Below are 22099 nucleotides of genomic sequence, written 5' to 3'. Positions count from 1 at the left end.
GGGTTTGAAATTATTCATTGTGACTTACTTTTGTCATTGTGGATATTATTTTTTACCATGTTTGTTTTTGCATAAGATGGCTATGTGGTGCCATTTTTAATATACAAAATGTTGCACATTATAATCCTGCTCAGTTTTGGTAGCATTATCAAATGGAAAAAAGCACTTCAATATTTTTCGAACATTCATGCAATAACTTTTCCAAGAATAATGTTTTGCATTAACGCAAAATTGTAAAACAATATGAATGTAAAATCTAAATGTTAAATGTTATTGGTAAATACAAATATAAACACTCAATGCTAAATGTTAAATATAAATATAAAATGCTAAATGTAAATGTTAAATGTGAATGTTGTTTCAGGGTTCTGGATCATTATTTTGGTGATTGATGTTAGGTACGTGTTTTAATTTACCATGTGCTTTTACATTGGGCCTTTGTTTCACAGGCTGTTGAGGGAAGAGCATCATTTTTTTTTATAGAAATGGTTCTAAACTATAATTTACAACATAGTACATAGTACGTTTTTGTTTTGCCAACCAGATAGACTTACAATGAAAAAATAGAGATCGATTTTTATAGAATGGAATTGCTGTCATATTATGATACACTGAAACAGTATATTACATCAAAATGTACTGTGACAACTACAAGCATTCTATGACTGGTCTTTGAACACAAACCACCACCAGAGGGCGATATAACTCCTTTAGAATCTTGGCTCCACATGCAGCTGTCATCAGGGAAATGTTATTGATATAGCTCTGCTTTCCTTCATATTTTTATTTCAAGCCTCCTCTCTCCCTCACATTGTGGTGTTTATTTTATGTCAACTAATTCATTCAAATATGAACTAGTAGAGTTAGGCACTAGGAGAACTAAGGGGAGACCAAAAACGTACACTTTCAGGAACTTGGTCAGGGCACATTGTAACAAAAAAGGGGGACATTGCAACATAACATAACATATATTTTTCTTTAAACAAGATTTGTTGGCCATGTTAGTTTGTTTAACACTAGATTTAATGTGTAAATTGACATGTGTTCGTATTAGCGTATGCTAACAGTTAGTCCGGTTAATTGGATGTGATAATCTGTTGCCAGTTTATAAGGTGTATGTTAGAAAAATGCACATAACAGCGTTGACACATTTAATACTCAAATATCATTTGATTTTAAATGTTATTGTATTTGTATATGTATGATGTATTGAAGTTCAAATATGTATTATATATATATATAAAAATATAGCACAAAAAGTAAGGACATTTGTGTTTGATAGCCTATTTCTTTGTTGTAACAATGCTTCTCGACAATAAATCTTATACCGTTCGAAAGCCTGTTTAGTTCCCTTTTAAATGGTTTCACATTTGTAAGGAACATGTATTTATGGGATGAGCAGCACAGTTAGGTATGTGGGATAAGCCCATGAAAAATGTGCCAAAATTATCTTATTCTCCTGTTGGTATTCACTCTTGTTTTGAGTTGTTTGTTGGATTGGATGATTGAACTCTCGATCAGTTACAGGGAACAAACAAGAAATATTGGCAATTTTACACCTTATTCATTTAATACACCATCAGGGAGAGAATGGAATGGCCTGCCATGAGTACAGACCTCAACCCAATTGAACACTCTTGGTATCAGCGTGGGCGTGCTGTACGTGTTAGTGACCAACACAACCACGATGGCTGATCTGCAACAACTCTTGGTTGAGGAATGGAATGCCATCCCACAGCAATGTCTGACCAGGTTGGTGACCAGCATGAGGAGGTGGTGCCAGGCTGTTGTGGCTGCATATGGATCTTCCTCCTGAGGGTGTATTAAATGAATAAAGTGTAAAATTGCCAATAAGTCTTGTTTGTTCCTTGTTACTGATCGAGAGTTCAATCATCCAATCCAGGGGTTTTCAACCGGTGGTCCGCGGCCCCCTGGTGGTCCGTGGCGGTATTGCAGGGGGTCCGCGATTTAAAAAAATAAAAAAAATTGCTTTGATATTTCAACACATTTCCAGATTACCCTTGAAAATGTCTGAAATAAGAAAAATATGTCTAAAATAATACAAACGTGATTCACGCTGAATGTAGCCTTGCACCTATCCAGTCTATGGTAGCCTGTGCTAAGTTCTGGATAAGTTGCCAGACCGAATTTCCAGAGCTTGCTGCAAAAGCAATGAAGTGTATTTTGCAAACTTTCAAACTACCTGTGTGAGAGCATTTTTTTTTAAGAATAAGTACAGGGCAAGAGAATGATATGAGACTTTCGCTGTCTACCATTTCACCACGAATAGACAGGCTGTGTGGATTTCACCATGCCCAGATATTACACTGACACGTCTCCCCTCTCCCCACACATGCACGAACGAACGCACACACGCGAGCGCTCAGGCACATCAGTGGGCCGCGGATTACTTGCTAGTCAGAATGGTGGTCCCTGGGATAAAACCAGTTGAAAACACCTGATCCAATCAACCAAAACACTCAAAACTAAATAAATACCAACATAAGAATAAACTGTTTAGCATTTAGCAATTAGCATTTAGCAATTTTGGCAAATTTTTCATGGGGGCATCCTACACACTCAGCTCTGCTCCTCATCCCCCAAATGCATGTTCCTTACAAATGTGGCACCATTTAAAAGGGAAAAAAAACAGACTGAACATGAACTCATGGAACAACCTTAAAAAAACTAACAAAAGCTGACCCTTCTAGAGAATTATTGAGCTTACACAGGAATGTGCGTTTGTTGTTAACACAGAGTGATGTGCAAAAAAGAAAATGTGCAGTTAAAGTGAACAGAAGAAATGTCAGAGAAGAAATGTTCCTTCCTTTGGTGCCTTTACCTGGCCTTCACTCCTCCAGATATCCTGTGCTGGGGATAGTAATACCTCTGTCCACTTGGAAACAGTCTTTCTACTTCTTCATCTTATTCTCAGTGATGTATGTGTAAGGTCCAGCAAATCAGTGTGTTTACTACAAATAACAAACAAATTTAGGGGAGGAAGCTAAGACCACCCTCCATGTACTGAAGCCCTCCCTGTGTTTTATCATGGTATGAAATATTATGTAATGCTGTTTTTGTACGTGTGTAACAGGGTTAAAAATGTACTCTATATGATTTTCGCCTAAATTAAATTGTGAATGGGAGCCACCTTTGGGCATATGGTGTACTGCATCTGATGCGTATAGTCTAGTGCTGCTTCCCTTCCCGATCAGAGAAGTTTAGGATTCTGATCGGGTAGGTTTACTGTAAAAAGCACTGTACTTAGTATGTTCCCCGACTAGCCATAAAACCTGCTAGCCGCCGTTGTACTGTACTGTTTTCATTTACTGTTTTATAGAGCATGCATGGATTTAGTTGTTTAGTTTGAAGTGCATTAAGAGTATAATTACGTAACAAGAGTTATTAATACTATTGTTATTATTATCGATATTGCAACAGCGAATGTAAGCGAGTTCGACGTCACTGTCACTCCACGTGTCCAGACATTCTGTCTGATGTCTAGCTGGCTAGCAGGCTGATAGTGTATAATGGACTATTGACGGAGATGTTTATGTGTTGCGCTATGCATTCTTTTGTTTTGCTTGTGCAGATGATGCAGCTTTATACCGTAGCCTGAAGGCAATATCTGTTTGTTATTTTCTAAAGGTATGTGGCCCCACATTGTAAATAGGTTAAGTGAAGTGCTGTGCACTAAGGTTATATGTTCTGTTATTGAAGTAACGACCAGAGAAGTTTAGGATTCTGATCGGATGATGCAGATTTATACCGTAGCCTGAAGGCAATATCTGTTTGTTATTTTCTAAAGGAAAATAAATGAAAGAAAGAACAACAGTTTCGCCTCCGTCTCCCCGTTACTTGACCACCGTTACACGTGCTCTTTTTTACTGTACTGCATCTCTACTGTTTGTATTGTCTTGTAAAATAAACCCTCATTAAGAAACCCTTTTGTTAACTTTTGTTAAATTTTCAGATCTATTGGGCATTAAAGTTTTTCAGAACTATTGGGCATTAGAAACCAATCACCCTCGAACCTGAGACAGGAGACACTAGTTTCTAAAAAAAATCAGGTTATAATTCCTTTTGGTATGTACATACTTTGTTAGGTGAGCTTAAGTTCAGAGGCTTGCATTTCCTCTTCTCAATTGACATAATTATTTTGTATAAAAACTATTTCTAACATTTAATGTACCTGCAACTACACAGAGTTGTATGGCAAGAAGAGACGGGGTATAATTTGCAATCAACGTTGTTCAAACACACAGCCTACCTTTTTTTCAGTGTGTTCTTAGAGACATTGTTGCAGGGGCGGCGCCAGGGGGGGGGCAGCTACAGCTCCCCCTAGATTAGCCATAGCACCCCCAAGAAAATAATGGTTTATTTATAATTAGTATTTAATTTCATTCTGAGTTCTTAATTTAATTTATTGTGTGATAATAATATTTAATTCACAAAAGAAAATAATGACAGATTGAAATGAACGGATAGTTCACGTAGCACGACACAGACAGGTTGTATGCGTGAACGTTGACGTTCACTGACGATAGAAGGAGAAAGTCCACTGTCAAAGTCAGTCAAGCGGTAGTATCAACAAATTCACAATAATGGAACGGTTTTTGATACCCCAAATTTCACGAGTAGAAGAATCATGTGACGTTGAAGAAGAAGACTGAATGCAAAAGGTATCTGCATTTTATTAGAAGAAGAGGGACGCCGTGATTAAAGAGATGAACCCTACACCTCTACTGAGGGTGCTAGCCATGCTACTCCTGGTTTGCTGGCTTGCCCAGATTTTGGTTTTGCTTATGGCTTTTCCAGCATAGTTTTGTTAGCATTTTGCCTGTTCTTTGAGAAGTAAAGTTTTATTGTACAATGATACAGTGATCTAGCTCTGATTATTGTGGTTTTGAGTGCCTACTGTTTTGTTTCATTCACTTTAAAATGTGCCTGTATCTTTACACCGATTAAGATTTAAGGTGGAACGGTCTTGTTTGATGTGTAACATTAATGCGGTCCTTTTTGGGGTTTTCTGAGCTAAGGTCTTGTCTGCGAATGGGTACATTTCGCATGTGCGAGAGTCGCCTTTCGCTTGGCACAATTCGCTTCACGCGAGAGTCGCCACTTTGTGAATGAAGCGCGCTTCACTTAGGACGCGAACTACAAACAAATAGCTACACGTAACCTATAAACGTTGTTGAGACTTTTATTAAAGATAACAATAACAAAACAGAGACAAATAGCCACACGGTCAAGCAATGTAATTTATTACGTTCTACGAATCCAACTGATACAAACATGTAGTCTACTGTTCGGGTAGTAATCTACAGCAACTCTTGACTTCTATTGAAAGAGATTTTGAAATCCTCAAAACCTGGTTTGATGTTAATAGATTGTCACTCAATAGAAAAATAAAAAACTAATTCATGGTCTTTGGAAATCGAAAAAGGAAATAGGTAAGGACATTCAATTAAAAATAAGTGATGCTGAACGAGTGACCGAGATAACATTTCTAGGAGTGGTCATTGACCATAAATTAACATGGAAACCACATGTTTATTATATCAAAGGAAAGATCTCTAAGATGATAGCAATTTTGTACAAATCAAGAAGCATGTTAAACTATAAGGCCTTACATATTATTTACTGTTCACTTATACTTCCCTACATATCATATTGTGTGGAAGTCTGGGGATTGACATATAAAACAACTGTCAATGAAATCATTATTTTACAAAAACGAGCCATAAGGATAATAAATAAGGTTGATTATTATGCACCCACTAACCCATTGTTTATGAAATCATTTAATATGAAATTTAATGATCTGGTATATTATAAAATAATGCAAATAATGTATCGAGCTAAATCAAACCAACTCCCAGTCAGCATACAAAGGTTTTTTTCATTTCAAGAGACAAAATATAATCTCAGAGATGTCTGTAAATTTAGTGTACCAAATGCCAAAAAATTAATTAAAAGGAGATGTATATCTGTTGTTGGAATTTCATTATGGAATGATGCTAACATAATCTTAAGAAAGTGTAAGACATTTTTTGTTTTCAAAGGGATGGTAGCTAAAGCAATTTTTGAGGGCTACAAGGGTCCATAATGTATGCAGGATTTTGTGCTGTTTATTTGAGATCTTGCTTCATTGCTCTTCTTGTGACTAACTTTTTGGAGGCAATTCTTTTGTTTGTTTTTTTTATTTCCATTACATGTATTACTTGTAAAAAATAAAATAAAAATGCATATGTTGATGGGTAGCTTAAATTGGTCAAACAGGACAGGCTTAAATACAAGCATTATTCTTCAGCTTGTGCCTTTTCAGTCACTTTGAATGTATTATTATTTGTGTTGAACTTGTTTGTTGTTACTGTGTGTGACTGAATGAAAACATAATCAATATAAACTTACATTACCACTGCACACTCACAACCTTACAGATAATGTATTGTATAGCATTTGTATTCAGTATGATATGGCAGCGCAAGATATATGGGGTATGAGTAGTTGTAACATTGGCAGCAATAGTTGGTCATTAGCGCAGATATGATACAGGTACAAGTCAAGTCAAGTCAACTCTTTTATTGTCAGATACACAGAACAACAGAGTTGGACTGGGCACTGAAATGCTTAAGACAGGACACCATACCACACTACCATAGATACTAAACATAAATACACATATTAAACAGATACTAAACAGATAAACAACCTACATGAGCTAAACTGAACATGAGCTGGACTGAGAAAGTAGTGCAAACAGCAGTAAAAGTGAGCCAGTGAAGAGTAAAGTGGCAAGTGTAAAGTGAGGAGTGCATTATTGTTCATTTAGGAGTCTGATGGCCTTAGGGTAGAAACTGTTCTCCAGTCTGCGGGTGCGAGACCGGACACTTCGGAACCGCCTACCAGAAGGCAGCAGGGTGAACAGTCTGAAGGATGGGTGATGACAGTCTTTTAGGATCCTGCCAGCTCTTCGGAGGCATCTTTTAAGGTAGATGCCCTGAAGGGATGGGAGTTTCCTGCCGATGATGAACTCAACGGATCTGACCACACTGCGTAGGGCCTTACGGTCCATGGCTGTGCAGCTTCCAAACCACACTGAGATGCTAACAGTCAAGATGCTTTCTATAGTGCATCTATAGAAGTTGGTGAGGATGTCTGGATTCATGCCAAACTTCCTGAGTCTCCTCAGGAAGAAGAGGCGTTTTCGGGCAGCTTTGACCACCTTGTCAGTGTGGGCAGACCAGGTGAGATCATTGCTGTCTGATGTTGATATGATATAAGTACAATGCAACGGAATCTAACCAAAGGAACCATAGCAGAAGAGTGCAGAGTATTCTGCATAGTGGTAATATAAAAATAAATAGATGGGATGTATACAGTATGATATGACAGTACAAGATATATGGGGTATGAGCAGTAGTAACATTGGCAGCAATAGTTGGTCATTAGTGCAGATATGATACAGGTACAGGTGAAGGTAGCAATAGAGGTTATGAATGAGGTAAGACATGATAAGATATATAAGTACAATGAATATGAGGTAAGAGTCATGAGGCATGATATGACATAAATAGATATGAATACACTATAGAATGTTAAGTGGCTGAACAAAAAAAATACCAATTCAACACCCACAAGCTAGTTTACACAGCACCAGGTTACAACCATCAAGGCGGCTCCTGGCCTATTGTTTAGGTTGATGGGCCATCAGACCTGGTTCCTGGCTTTTTTGTGTCTTGGAACCAGAGCTCTTACACTCTGATTGTTTGTTTTTGAAATAAATGACATGAAATGACATTGCTTGAACGTGTACCTATTTGTCTCTGTTTTGTTCCCGACTTTCAACCACGAGAACGAGTAAAATCTTTAATAAGAGTCTCAACAACGTTTATAGGCTACGTGTAGCTATTTGTTTTGTCTTTGTGAGTCAACAACGTATATGTCTCATATGCGCCCGTCTCTGTGCAATTCTGTACCGACTTTCAACCACGAGAATGAGTAAAATCTTTAATAAGAGTCTCAACGTCTCATATGCGCCCAAAGTGTCGACTCTCGCCCACTCGAATTGTGCCTGATTCGCGTGAAGCGAATGGCGACTCTCGCACATGCGAATTGTACCAATTCTGAAGCGAATGGCGACTCTCGCACATGCGAATTGTACCAATTCCCAGCTTTGGCCTTACCTGGTTTTCTGGATCCGCCTTAAAAAATCAGAGACTAGCCGAGCCTAGGGCGAGCGGTCTGTGCTAGCCAGGTTTACGTAAGCTTCTACGTTTCAATTGATTGTGACCTGAAATAATTAGTGCTGTCAAACGATTAAAATATTTAATCGCGATTAATCGCATTTTTGTCATAGTTAACTCAAAATGAATCGCGATTAAATTACTTAAAATGAATCGCGATCGCAAATTTTATCTATTCTAAATGCCCCTTCAATTATTATTTTATTTTAATGCTGTTATCAACATGGAAAAGTGGATTGGCTTGCTTTAAGCAATGTTTTATTTTATTGAAAAACAACATTGCCAAACAGGGCGGTACAAAATAAAATTATAAAGTGCACATTTAAGATAAACATGGACTCAGCCTATAGTGCAGTTAAACCATGGCTTAATATTTTTTGCTGCCAGCTGCCTGTTGACATTTTCAGACAACAGTGAAGCTCGCTTCTTTTGCACAACACAACTTTTAAAGGTAAACTTTCTATTCAGAAGCTTTTAATCATCCATTTCGTTGTATCGCGCTCATCATTCACTCAAACGTGACGTTATCCTACTCCAAAGTTTGGGAGGGCAAAATAACGTTAATCTAAAAAAAAAAAAAACTTTTTTTTTTTTTTTTTTTACATCACGTTAATCGCGCGATAAAAAAATTAACGGCGTTAAAATGGGTTCGCGTTAACGCCGTTAATAATGTAATAAACTGACAGCACTAGAAATAATATATACTTTTTGAAAGCATTTCTGACTCTTTGACTGTTTTAGCACTGATATGTGAATAGATTTGCCTCACTTTGTACGGACATGTTTAAAGGCCATCTATAAATACCTATCTGCTATTCTAATTTGCCCTTTTTAGTTTAGAATGTATTGAGCTATTTATGTTTAGTATAATAATTTGTCAGTCATGGTAGTGCCGGCTTGGTGGTCAGTCACCTAGTGCAAACTTTAACCCCCACTGTTAGCGAAGTATTTGGGATTGTGGAATCTATAACATGCTGCATGCATTTTGTCAGTGAACGCAGATGAACGCGGCTATTTGCGTGTCCGTCGGAAGTAGCCTGATAATAATAATAATACGGTCGATTTGTGTGGTGCTTTTCATGGACCACAAAGACGCTTCAGAAAGCAATCCTGTAAACAGATGTGACGATATGGTGGGTAGGTGTTGTAGTAGAGAACCATGTGACACATATGCTAGTATCACCTTAATTTCATAGCACCCTCGGTAAAATGCAGAGCACCCCCATAGCACCTGCAGAAAAAAATCTCTGGCGCCGCCACTGCATTGTTGTAAGGGCTAGTATCAGGTTTTTTTTAGAGCTGAACTGGTTCTCTTACAACAATAGTGTCACATTGCTCTCCTTCACCCCTCACACTGCCAGGCAGGAAAGTCTCCCAAAAACATTAGTCCAATTCCTTTGACAAAAAGTAACAACTGTTTATATTGTGCCTACACTATTTTCAGTACTTTTTATTTGGTGATAGCATCAGTTTTTAGAAATTAATGATTTTCTGAAGAAACAACAGCCATTCTGCAACACTAACAACAACCTTAAAAGCACAACATCACCCACTAAGCAAGACACATCTGCTCCAGAGGTTGTTCTGGTTTCTCTGCTATCAGTGTTATCATACTAAAAACATAAACAGCTAAGGTGACGGATACTGTAGACCCTCTATCCAGGGAGATGCATGTGTGTGTGTGTGTGTATTGGCTGACTCGTTCACTTCTCCCTAAAGCCACGCCCTGAAACCTGTGACATTCTTTGACAGACACAGAAACACACACACACACACACCTCAGAGGGACAAGGTGCTGGACACCCAGAGATATCCACAGTTGAAGGTATCCCTTCTTAATGTATAGTATAGTAACTATGTATTGTGTTTTTATGTGTAATGTTTACTGTATGCACCTATAAAAAAGAGCAAATTCCAGGTAGGCAATAAATACAATTCTGATTCTGCTATACCAACTTCATACAAGGTTGTCATTTCTACAAAAATATAAATGCTAGTTACCTTTTAACTGAAATGATTGTTGTTTTATAGTGCTGGCTGCGAGTCATTGTAGACAGCGAAATTGTACACTTACTTGATCAAGCATTACTCGATTGGCATGTTGATGATTCTGATCAGTTTTTGAATACATTGACTAGCTATGTTCATTCACTTTCAGTGAGGACTGCTTTAACTGTAATAGTCTGCTTTAAAATGATAACTGTTATGCCTTCTTCATGTTCATGTTCTGGTTGCATTATATGTTTGGAGTGCATTATTTGGTGATTGACAACTTTTTTTGCTATTATTTTCCATTTTACAAGAGAGGTGAACTTAACTACAAATAAACCATTAATGTAACAAATAAACATAAAAAAATGGAAAGGAAAAACATAATACATAACACTAACATTGTTTCCATTTGCAGTATGGAGAGCTCATATGAGCCAGAAGTTCAGCTGAAGTTGGTGGGTGGTGGTGGATCCATAGTCGCACCCATACCTCAGTCTGAGGAACGGGAACAGTGGTCTAGCAAAATTGAATTCTTCCTGGCTGTTGCTGGACACATAGTTGGCCTTGGAAATGTGTGGAGGTTCCCTTACCTGTGCTACAAGAATGGCGGAGGTCAGTTGGGGGTAGTGGAGGTCAATTCGTTTTTTTTTTTTTTCAACATTACGCCATCAACTCAGAGAGCTTATTCTTGAGAAAGGTGTAGAATGTAGAATATCTAGAAAAGAACATTCAGTAGGTCTTCTGTGGGTACAGTAATTGTTCAACGTGATCCCATTTTTATTTAAAATCACAGCTGTGTTTTATCTGCTCATGTACCTACTGGTTTCCTTTCACCAGAATGTTGATTGTTGAAATGATTGAATATTTCATCTTTTCTCCTTTTTCAAGGTGTTTTCTTCATTCCGTATGTAGTGTTTCTTTTTGCCTGTGGTATGCCTCTTTTTTTCCTGGAGACTTCACTGGGCCAGTACACCAGCCAAGGGGGCATCACCTGTTGGAAGAAAATGTGTCCGCTTTTTGAAGGTACACAAACAGAGCAGAAACAATGCTGCTTTGTGTAATTTTGCATGTGTCAAATCTGGTGATCTCTCGTGGTGAGTAGATGTTGATTGATTAGACTTCAAAGCTAAACACCCTTTCTAACTCTGATCCTGGAGAGGAACCAGTGGAAGTGCCTGTCAGAGGAACATTTGTTATAACCATCATTAGAAACTTCAAATGGTCCTCATTGAAATATAAAGTGATAAACTGAAGAAGTTTTGCAGAGCTACCTGAGGTGTAAAACCAGCAGCTGGCACAAAAAGACTACACACCCAGAGCCATTTAAAGGCACTGTGTGTAGAATTTAGGGGATCTATAAATAGAAATGGAATATAATATTCATAGGAATGTTTTATACAGAATTACATAACAGAATTAATGTAATTATAATCTGTTACAGTTACTGAAAAACATGTAATTAAATTACAGTTACTAATCATAATGTTGGTGATCATATTGTTTTTGTGTAAAAAAGTTTTAAAGCTTATATAACATTCGTTCTGTTGCTTTGCATCATATTGCCATTTAAACAGGCTCCATTCATTTGTCAGTATGTGCTCAGATTTTTGGTGGTTCTTTTATTGGTTCTCTTGTTTGAATTTGCCAATCAAAAAGTTATCGCAAATAATGAAATGTAATAAGTTACATTACTTTCCAACCCTGCATGGGGTCAAGAGGATATTTGTATAGTTTTTTATAGCTTCAATCTCTCAATAGGATTGGGCTATGGAAGCCAGGTGGTTGTTTTGTACACTGGAATCTATTACATCATCATTCTGGCCTGGGCATTCCTCTATCTGTTCCATTCCTTCAGCTCTGAGCTGCCCTGGGCGAGCTGCCGTAACTACTGGAACACAGGTACCCCACTATCACCCATATAGGTGGCTCCAATATGTCACCCTATTATGTATGGAGGCTTGTACAAATAATGCTATATTGTATTTGCATTGTATCAATCAATCAAATCAATTCTCACAGAAAACTGCTTTGAGTATGACCAGACAAATCTGACGGAGGATACCAGTGTGAAAACAACATCGTCAGTTGTTGAATTCTGGGAGTAAGTTCTGATTGTGATGTGAAATACTGTATGTAGAATACTGTAGAATGATGTGGATAACTAGGATAGAATCTCTTTAAAAATCAACAGTTGATGGGTTTGGTTTCTTCACTTAAAGGAGGAGGATTCTGGGACTGTCTCGTGGGATAGAGGAGCTGGGTGTTGTGAGATGGGACCTGGCCTTGTGTCTTCTGCTGGCCTGGATCATTTGCTACTTCTGTGTCTGGAAAGGAGTGAAGTCCACTGGCAAGGTGAGATGAAAGACACAACTTGGAGAGAACAAACCATCTGAAAATGCATACATGTTAATGTCCAAAGCTGCATAAGGGGAAGTAATCATGGCCTGTTCAGAACACATTTTGAAGGGTGTATATTTTTTGAGACAGTCTAAAAGACGTCACATTGCACAGCTCCTCATACATCAATCTAACTTAAAATACTGTGCTGTACTGAGCAGTGTCCAAAATAGAGTGACTACAGGAGATATCCTTAGGAATAAAAGTGATTCTGTTTCCCTGGACGACTGTAGTCTATGGACATCCCCTTAAGCGTACTTCACTTTTGTGTCTGGTCTCAGGTGGTGTACTTCACAGCTACCTTCCCCTATGTGATGCTGCTGGTACTGCTGGTCCGGGGGCTCACTCTGCCTGGAGCAGCTGATGGCATCAAGTTCTACCTCTACCCTGATCCAGCACGCCTGGCTGACCCACAGGTACTGAGTGTGACCCCCTATGACTGAGTCACAATGGCATAGGTCTCTTTAGGTCCTGTGTTGTTAGAAACAAAGGGAGATGGGGGTTTACAATAGCTGAGACTTCCCTTGTTTGCATCCTGAAACTAAACAAACAGAAGCCTAAACATACTCTGTCTACTGTATGTGTGTGCGTATCTGTGTGTGTCAGCTTGGCGGGAGCCTCATGAGGTGCAGGAACTTGTGGACCTTAACCGGATGCTTAATGTTTATTGGTAAAACACAACGTGAGTGTGTTTTTAAAACCAGTTAGATAAATACAGCTAAATATATCTTAGCTTACATAGTTAGCTTGTTGCTGTTACAGTCACTGAATGGACATCAGCTGAAATATGGGCTTTAATTAATCACAGTGGTGCTGGTACACTCATTGATCAATTAATTACAGCTGCTATGAAGGCATTTATAGCAAACTGTAAACTTGAGGTAACTTGAGGTAATTCTATGTTATCTTGCAAATCTCTGGTTTAACGGCCTTATGTTGGTGTTGTCATGCGAGAAATATATAATTATTTTGTCATGCTTGAAATTGACGCAGCAATCAAAGAGAAAACCATTATGGAATGGAAACAGAAAGGCTTAAAGGGCTGATTAGGGCCATTTCTGTCAAGTTTCTGGGAAGTTCCTGCAGTGGAAGGGCATCTACGGTCTTGGTGGCGTGCCCAGGTGTTGACTCCTTATGTTCAGAGTTTTTTTTTGTCTGTGGTGGTACTCAAAACAAACAGAAGGTAATCCAAATTGCCTTGAATCAGAATTGTTTTTATTGCCAAGTAAGTTTACGCCCACCAGGAATTTGCTTTGGCATATTGGTGCAGACAATAAACATAAAACATAATAATTACAACAGAACATAAGAAAAACAATATATAAAAATATACAAAAAATGTATAAAAGTTTAAAAAAATATATAATTTAAAGTATTAACAGAATATGAAATATGAAAAGGAGGAGCTGTGCAGTCTATGCAGGAAGGTGCAAAACAAGAGTGGGTTCTTTCTAAAGTCTACAACCATCTCCACTGTTTTCAGAGCGTTTAGCTCCAAGTTGTTCTGTCCACAATAGGCCACCTGTAGGCGGACTCATCCCCACCAGAGCCCAATGAGGGCGGTGTCGTCCGCAAAGTTAAAGAGTTTGACGGACTGGTAATGTGATGCGCAGCTGTTGGTGTACAGGGAGAACAGTAGAGGGCAAAGAACCTTGAGGGGAACCGGTGCTTATGGTCCGGGAGTCAGAATCATGCTTCCCCAGCCTCACGTGTTGCCGTGGAGTCAGGCATACTCAGCTGGGATAGCTTGTCCTGTAGCAGAGCCGGGATGATGGTGTTGAAGGCAGAGCTGGAGTCCACAAACAGAATCCTGACGTTGGTTTCTGAGGAGTCCAGGTGCTGAAGGATAAAGTTGTTGATGTTTACTGCATTGTCTACAGATCAGTTGGCTCTGTAGGCAAACTGCAGGGGGTCCAGGAGAGGGTCAGTGATGGCTTTGAGGTGGAACAGCACAAGGCGCTCAAATTACTTCATCACCACGGAGGTCAGGGCGACTGGTCTGTTGTCATTAAGTCCTGTGATTCTTGTTTTTTTGATGGTAGAGGTCTTGAAACAGGCTGGTACATGGCATGTCTGTAGTGAGGTGTTAAAAATGTCTTTGAACACCGGAGACAGCTGATCAGCACAGTGCTTCAGAATGAATGGAGAGACAGAGTCTGGCCCAGCTGTTTTGCTGGGGTTCTGTCTCGTGAAGAGTCTGTTGACATCCCTCTTCAGGATGGAGAAAGTCTTCACTGTAGTAGGAGGAGAAGTGGTTTTAGCAAATTGGAGGCCCTGGGCAAAGGACAATGTTGAGCCCCCCCCCCCCCCCCCTGTTGACAACACTGCTTTCATTATCATCCAGCTGTGCTTGAGCAGTGATGATGACAATGGCAGTGTCATGCGCGTCGTCAGTGCAGGTGTCAGTCCCGGATATGGGCAGCTGTGGTACATGATGGCTCACCGTTTGTAGAAGCAGGGCAGGCAGGGCTAGTTGGTGCTGTTATGGTAGTAGCTGTTGTCTGCTGCTGCTAGCGTTAGCTAAACTTGACTCAGCAACTCGAAACGTTATCAGAAATTTCTTCCACTTCCACGGACAAATTCCTTGATTGGAAATATTGTGTTACCTTAGGTAATTTCTCCCTGAACTTCTTATCCGCCCTTTCCCTCTTTCTGCAACTACACACGTCACCACATGAAAAATTGTCTGTGACAGAAACGTCACCTGACCTGGAATAATTTGGTCCATGATGGATTTAAGATACATTTAGGCTGATACTTAAAATAAATTCATATTTTTTTTCATGCTTTTTATGAATTGTCATTCGTTTGCAATGACAAGTGATTTATTTTTAATTATTAAAAAAAAAAAAAAAAAAAAAAATGGTGGCCGAGGCCCTGGGCAACTGCCTGTCTTGCCCATTGGGACGCACCGCCCCTGAGTGTGTGTGTGGGTGGAGGGGTTTGGGGGCTCTGAGGTGGGCAGCTGAGGAAATGTGCAGGCCTCTGCTGTGGTGGGGGAGGTGCAGTTGATGGGCTGGAGCTGGTGGATGATATCACGGGGGATGGTGTCAGGACTGTCTCATTGTCTTTCAAAGCGACAATAAAACTCATAAGGGTTGTTGTCCAGGCGTTAGTGGAATTGGGGGCTCTAGGCCTACAATTTGTAATCTGCCTAAGCCCTTTCCAGACAGAAGCAGAGTCGTTGGCTGAGAACTGGTGTTGGAGTTTTTCCGAGTACAGTCATTTAGCTTCTTTCACCTCCTTGCTAAACCTGTATTTCGACGATTACAAAGGACTCACCAGTGGCACTAACAAGGAAGGAAACTAAACTTAATGTGAGCTCTGATGCCAGTGCAGGTGTGCCAGAGGTAGTGACTTCACTGAAGCAATCCCCTACTATGTGACCTCACCTATTCTAACAGTATCCTGTCATGTCAAATTCTTGTATTACGTGTTTATATTTTTAAAATGTAGAAATTTGTATGCAACACCTGAATTAACACAAAAAATACTGTGTAGCGTTTGTTCACAGAAGTTCATCTAAATGCTCATGAAGGTCCATGTCTTTAGAGGAATTTAAATTTGATCATGTAAAAAAGTATTGGTACCGACTGATGCACAGTTTCCTGTTAATGCACTGCTTGAAAACGGATCTAAATCCAATTTATACCCGGCAAATCATTTTCCTTTTCCTCTTTCCAGGTGTGGATGGATGCTGGGAGCCAGGTATTTTACTCCTATGGAGTGTGCACTGGTGTCTTAACAGCTCTTGGGAGCTACAACAAATATGATAACAACTGTTACAAGTAAGTTCCTGTATCCTTGAACCTCTGACTGCATTTCCAGTTTTTTGTTTCAACACTTACAGTCCCTATCACAGAGCATGATTTGTCTTTTTAGTGTTGTGTTTTTTTCCACAGAGATTGTATTTACCTTTGCCTGCTAAATAGTCTGACCAGTTTTGTGGCCGGTTTTGCCATTTTCTCTGTATTGGGGTTCATGGCCCATGAGCAGGGGCTGGATATATCTATGGTTGCTGAATCAGGTAAGTGACAATGATCCTGCTGTTTGTATTGGTTTGTCTGTAACCAAATATTAGTTTTGTAAAATGTCTTAGTGTGTGGAAAACTACTGAACGTGACACAGAATGGGATTGGAGTGTCAGAATCAAACTATTAGCCGTTCTCTGGAGTCAACAACAAAAACAGCAACAAGTTAATAAAATGTGAAGCCAATCATAAGGTCTCTTCTTGTGTCCGAAGTATGTCAAGTGTGTCGTGAGCATAAGAAGCAGTAGATAAGATCTGTCATATATTTTTAAAGTACTGTGTTGCTGATGTACTTATTGACTTTTGATTTTTCTTCATTGCCATGGCAGGCCCTGGGTTGGCATTTATAGCATATCCTCGCGCTGTGGCTTTAATGCCTCTTCCTCAACTGTGGGCCATTTTCTTCTTCATCATGATTGTGTTCCTTGGGTTGGATAGTGAGGTTAGACTTGCCATTGTTTTTGTAACCCTTTTTAACCTATGATCTATAGATGTTGCATATGTATTTAAATTAATTATTATTAGTAGTATTATATGCATATGGTATGGTTCCTATTCCCTATTGCCCGATCTTGCTTGTGATACGCATCTTAAAGCTCAGTGAAGTGACTTCATTTTGTGTCCACTGATAGTTTGTCTGCCATGAAGCTTTGGTCACAGCCATCTCCGACATGTATCCATCCTTCTTCCAAGGGCAAAATAAACGCAAAATCCTCCTCCTGCTCATCAGCATTGTGAGCTTCCTGATTGGCCTGGTAATGGTAACAGAGGTAAGTGCCCAAATCACACAAGACATGGGAAACAGAATGATGTTACATGAACATACAGACATGTCCCATGCATTTCTCAAAATGACTTTGCAAATGTTTTAGTCTTAGTTTGACAAATTACACTCATATGTTTCAGGTCATTTACGTGTCTCATTATGGCTATAGTTGTTTTTTTTAATGAAGAAGGAATATGTAGATAGAAGTACAAATGTAGTAGAAATGTGTTATTGTGAAGTCTTCTCTTGTCCCTCTCTTCAGGGTGGCCTCTATGTGTTCCAGCTGTTTGATTACTATGCATGCAGTGGCATGACTCTGCTGACCTTTGCCATTTTACAGTCAGTTTGCATTGGATGGGTGTATGGTGAGGAATTGTCAATATCAGTTCAGTATGGCAACAGAAGATGCTAATAGGGCAACCAAAAGGAGACATGTGAAAGCATATTTTTTTCTGTAGGTGCAGAGAATATGTATGACAACATTGAAGACATGATTGGCTACCGGCCTTGGCCTGTGATGAAATATTGTTGGCAATATGTAACACCAATTGTGTGCATGGTGAGTGAAATGTAATATTTTCATCTTAAATCCTAAAGCTACCAAAGGTTTGCAGCAATGACAATATTTCCTAGACTTACATTGTGCTGCTAGAGTGAGGTGTATTTAAGTGGTCTGTCCAGTGTGTTTGCACTGTTTCAGTATACCATAGTGAAAAAGCACAATGGATGCACACATATTTAATATTTACATTGTATACATGTACATAAATGTATATATTTGACCTGACAAAGAAAAATATCTCTCTCCCAAGGCTACACTTGTCTTCTCCATTGTGAAGTATACCCCCCTGCAGTTCAACAACACGTATGAGTACCCATGGTGGGGTTATGCTATTGGTGGACTCTTTACCTTGTCCTCTACTCTGGTGGTGCCTTTGTGGATGGTATATGCCATCTGCACCACACCAGGAACTATGCGTGAGGTGGGTGAGAAAACCATGAAATGACCAGCAGTCAAACGCCATTAAACTTCCTAGACTTTTCTTCAGCATTTTAACTGGTGATTGATCAGTCCTCAAAATGGGCAGCTACACTATACTCTCCTGCAATAGATAGATAGATAAATAGATAGATAGATTGATAGATAGATAGATAGATAGATAGATACAAACTTTATTGCCCCACAACAATGTGGTGGTATTCCTTTGTCAAAGATAGTTCAGTCAAGTAAGGAAGGGGGAGATGGGGATAGGACAAAAATAATCAAATTAAAAATAGAAAACGTGCAGGTCAGCTTTGGGAGTTCGAAAAAGTCTGATAGCAGAGGGGAAGAAGCTGTTATTGAGGGGCGTAGTTCCAGCTCACATAGATCTGTAGCGTCTTCCAGAAGGCAGAAGTTCAAAAAAGTCATGGCTTGGATGGGAGGAGTCTCTGATTATGTTCTTTGCATGACTAAAGCTACACTCAGCATACAAGGAGAGGACTGATGAAAGGTCACAACCAATAATGTTGGAGGCTTTGGTGACCAGTCTCTCTAGTTTTATCTTTGTGCGACTGTCAGAACTTCCATACCAGACAGAGATTGATGCAGATGAAACTTTCTATGATGGCTTTATAGAAGAGCACCAAAAGGTTCGCATGAAACTTTTTCAGTTGTCTGAGGAAATACAGTGTTTGTTGGGCTTTTTTGATAAGGTGGGAGGTGTTGATATCCCATTTAAAAATGTTGGCTGATGTAAGAGCCCAGAAATGTAAAGGACTCTGTAAGCGATATGGGCTGGTTAAATATATTAACTAAGGCTTTGGTGTTAGGCCTCTTTCTCAAGTCCACAACTATTTTCTTAGTTTTTGAGGCGTTAAGATGGAGCTACACCAGTCTACAGCCCAGTTCACCTCCTTGATGTACTGAGACTCATCCTCATCTCTGATTAGGCAGATGATGGTGGTGTCATCTGCATATTTGAGCATCTTGACAGAGTGGTAGTGAGAACTCAGGTCAGTTGTGTAGATGGAGAACAGAAGAGGAGATAGCACACAGCCTTGCAGCGCGTGTTGAGGGTCAGAGGGCATGATGTATCGTTGTTGACTTTTACGGTTTGAGTTTTGTTTCTCAGGAAGTCCAGTATCCAGTGACACAGAGCTATGTCGGTGTTCATGGCTTGCAGCCTGGAGAAGAGAATGAGTGGATCAATTGTGTTGAAGGCTGAGCTAAAGTCAATGAACAGCATGCGCGTATAGGTGTTACTTGACTCCAGATGTTGCAGAGTAGAGTGAACAGCCAGGTTGATGGAATCTTCTACAGATCTGTTAGCCTGGTAAGCAAACTAATGGGAATCCATCAGCGGTGATAGACTGGATTGTAGACGAGAGAGTACTAAGCTTTCAAACACCTTCATAGCCACTGAAGTAAAGGCAACTGGCCTGAAGTCATTGACCTCTGTTGTTTTTGCTTTCTTCGGGACCGGGATAATGACAGATGCACTGTGGGACTGCACACTGATGCAAAGAGAAGTTGAAAATGTCTATGAAGACATAAGCCAGTTGATCTGCACAGTGTCTGAAAACAGCTGGGGAAAGCTGATCTGGTCCTGCTTCTTTCCTTACATTCAGTTTTTTTTAAAGCTTGCACACCTCTGCCCATAGAGGGAAGAGGGGAAGACATAAAACTCATGAAGCTTCTCAGGAAGATCAGGGTCCTCGTCTGTGGAGAGGCAGGCTCTTTCTTGAAGTTGGTCATCTCTTCAGACTTCTCCAGTCTAACCTAGGGGTGTTGGTAGTAAGTTGATGCTTCAGTTTCTTAGCATAATCAGACTTTGCTTTTCTGATTGCAGAACGTAGTTCATACTTGGCAATCTTGTACTCCTCCTTGTCATCTCTTTGAAATGCAGAATGTCAATGCTTCATCTTTACTTTTGTCAAAAGGTTGTCTTAGTAAGAGGGGTGAAACTGCCCATGAAGCATGTCAACGTCACACTTGTGCCACAGACACACTGCCATGCAGTAGTGTGCAAACTCACACTCACAGTGGTTTTGCTGAGAGTAAGCAAGATGAACAACATGGAAAATAAAGGAAAATACAAATGTGTTATTGGCTTAAATATAGCTTACTACAGCTACTTTGTTTTTTTTATAGTGTATGCAAGCATACTGTACGTTTGAATCAAACAGTGTAGTTTTGTGTTTTTCCAGAGAATACAAACACTGTGCACTCCTGCAAAGGACCTGCCAAGTGGCCAGTCCCGACAGGAGGAGCTCCAGCTGGTCACGTTTGAGACATTCACCACCCTGCAAACCCTGCGCCCGGGCAGCACCCTACAGATCCTGCTCCCGGGCAGCACCACCCTGCAGACCCTGCGCCCGGGCAGCACCACCCTGCAGACCCTACCCCTGGGGAGCAGCACCCTACAGACCCTGCGCCCGGGGAGGACCACCCTGCAGACCCTGCGCCCGGGCAGGATCCTACAGACACTGAGCACAGGCACCACCCACTCAGACTCACTTAGGACCAGAAGAATAACATAAACACACACACATCCAGTGGGAGGTCAACCTACCCTGGAACACCAAAGCCCCAAAAGGCACATACATTTTATGTGCATCTTATTTACACCTTTTTACATTTTACGGGTTTTAGGGTTACTTTTAGGGAAGAATAATCAAGACAGCTAGAGGCTGTGAGGAGCAAATAGCTGAATTTGATTAAATATGGCCACATGCCTACATACACAAACACAGATGGAGTCTCACATGAAGACTCTTGCTATCTTGAGGACAAATTGCATAGTGAGTTTAGAACTATAATGACTTACTGTCACAAGTGGTGAGAAATCCACTACCAAAAAAACATGAGACAAACAGGGTGTGTAAGTAGAATTATAGAGATTCTCTCAGTCTCTTTCAAAGATGATGTGTGCAATTTTGATACTGTTATCACTTTACATGTGTGTAATTGTAATGTCTGTAGGGCTTTATGGTTTCTTTATAATGGTGCACTATCAGGGAAATTGTGACTGAAAGGTGTCTAGATATGGTGGTCCCATTGTGTAAAGGAAAGGGTGCCATCTACTGGACAATAGTCCCAGTTTGCCAATGAGTAAAGTAAATTGCTGTAACAACCAAGACAACTGTGATGTAGAATATATGTCAGCCATATTGTTGTTTATTTAAAGCTGTGCTATGTACAACTGTACATAAACTGTAATAAATGTTTTAGAGTACATTTGGTTAAAGCTGTGAATAGGAGATATACGTCTCTATTTTGTAAGAGTCATATTATAACTGGTTCATTTGAGACCACAGAATGTAATGTTTGCAGTTCTTCATAGTTGTTGAAAAATTAAATGTAATTGAGGAAATGCGAAATAAAAACTATAATCTGTCTTTGAGAATGTACATCTGGTGAGAGCATTGTATAGTATGTGTGAGTGTTTGTGTGTGTGTGTGTACTAATAATTATTTTGTTTCAAATCGTAGAATGAATGTCTCATTCGTATTCTACTGTTTAAAAGAAAACGGAATTAGGGGCAGTCTGTAATTTGAATATTTTGAAAAGCCTCAAAGCCTTAAATAGAGAAAAAAAAAACAGGAATAATTTTTTTTTAAATCACCAAAACAGCAGGATACATTCTTCTTTTAACTATATTTGCTTTTTTCTTACATGGGCA

General features: G+C 39.6%; 1 protein-coding gene across 1 annotated transcript; it reads left to right on the top strand.

Annotated features, from left to right (window-relative positions):
• Positions 1-1687: 1687 nt before the first annotated feature.
• Positions 1688-20957, top strand: slc6a22.2 (solute carrier family 6 member 22, tandem duplicate 2; the record flags this gene model as incomplete). The annotated part of the gene is made up of 15 exons (XM_080846083.1): positions 1688-1752; positions 10657-10853; positions 11130-11264; positions 12000-12140; positions 12261-12342; positions 12461-12593; positions 12920-13054; positions 16323-16426; positions 16541-16665; positions 16999-17111; positions 17302-17439; positions 17698-17800; positions 17894-17994; positions 18248-18418; positions 20625-20957. 15 exons carry the CDS (start codon positions 1688-1690, stop codon positions 20955-20957), a joined length of 2076 nt encoding a protein of 691 aa, XP_080702209.1.
• Between the last annotated feature and the right edge of the window lie 1142 nt (positions 20958-22099).

This window comes from Sprattus sprattus (assembly GCF_963457725.1).
Source record: "Sprattus sprattus genome assembly, chromosome: 10".
Classification (NCBI taxonomy): domain Eukaryota; kingdom Metazoa; phylum Chordata; class Actinopteri; order Clupeiformes; family Clupeidae; genus Sprattus; species Sprattus sprattus.
Note: the sequence above shows the minus strand (reverse complement) of the source record. Positions and strands in the feature narration are given on the sequence as shown.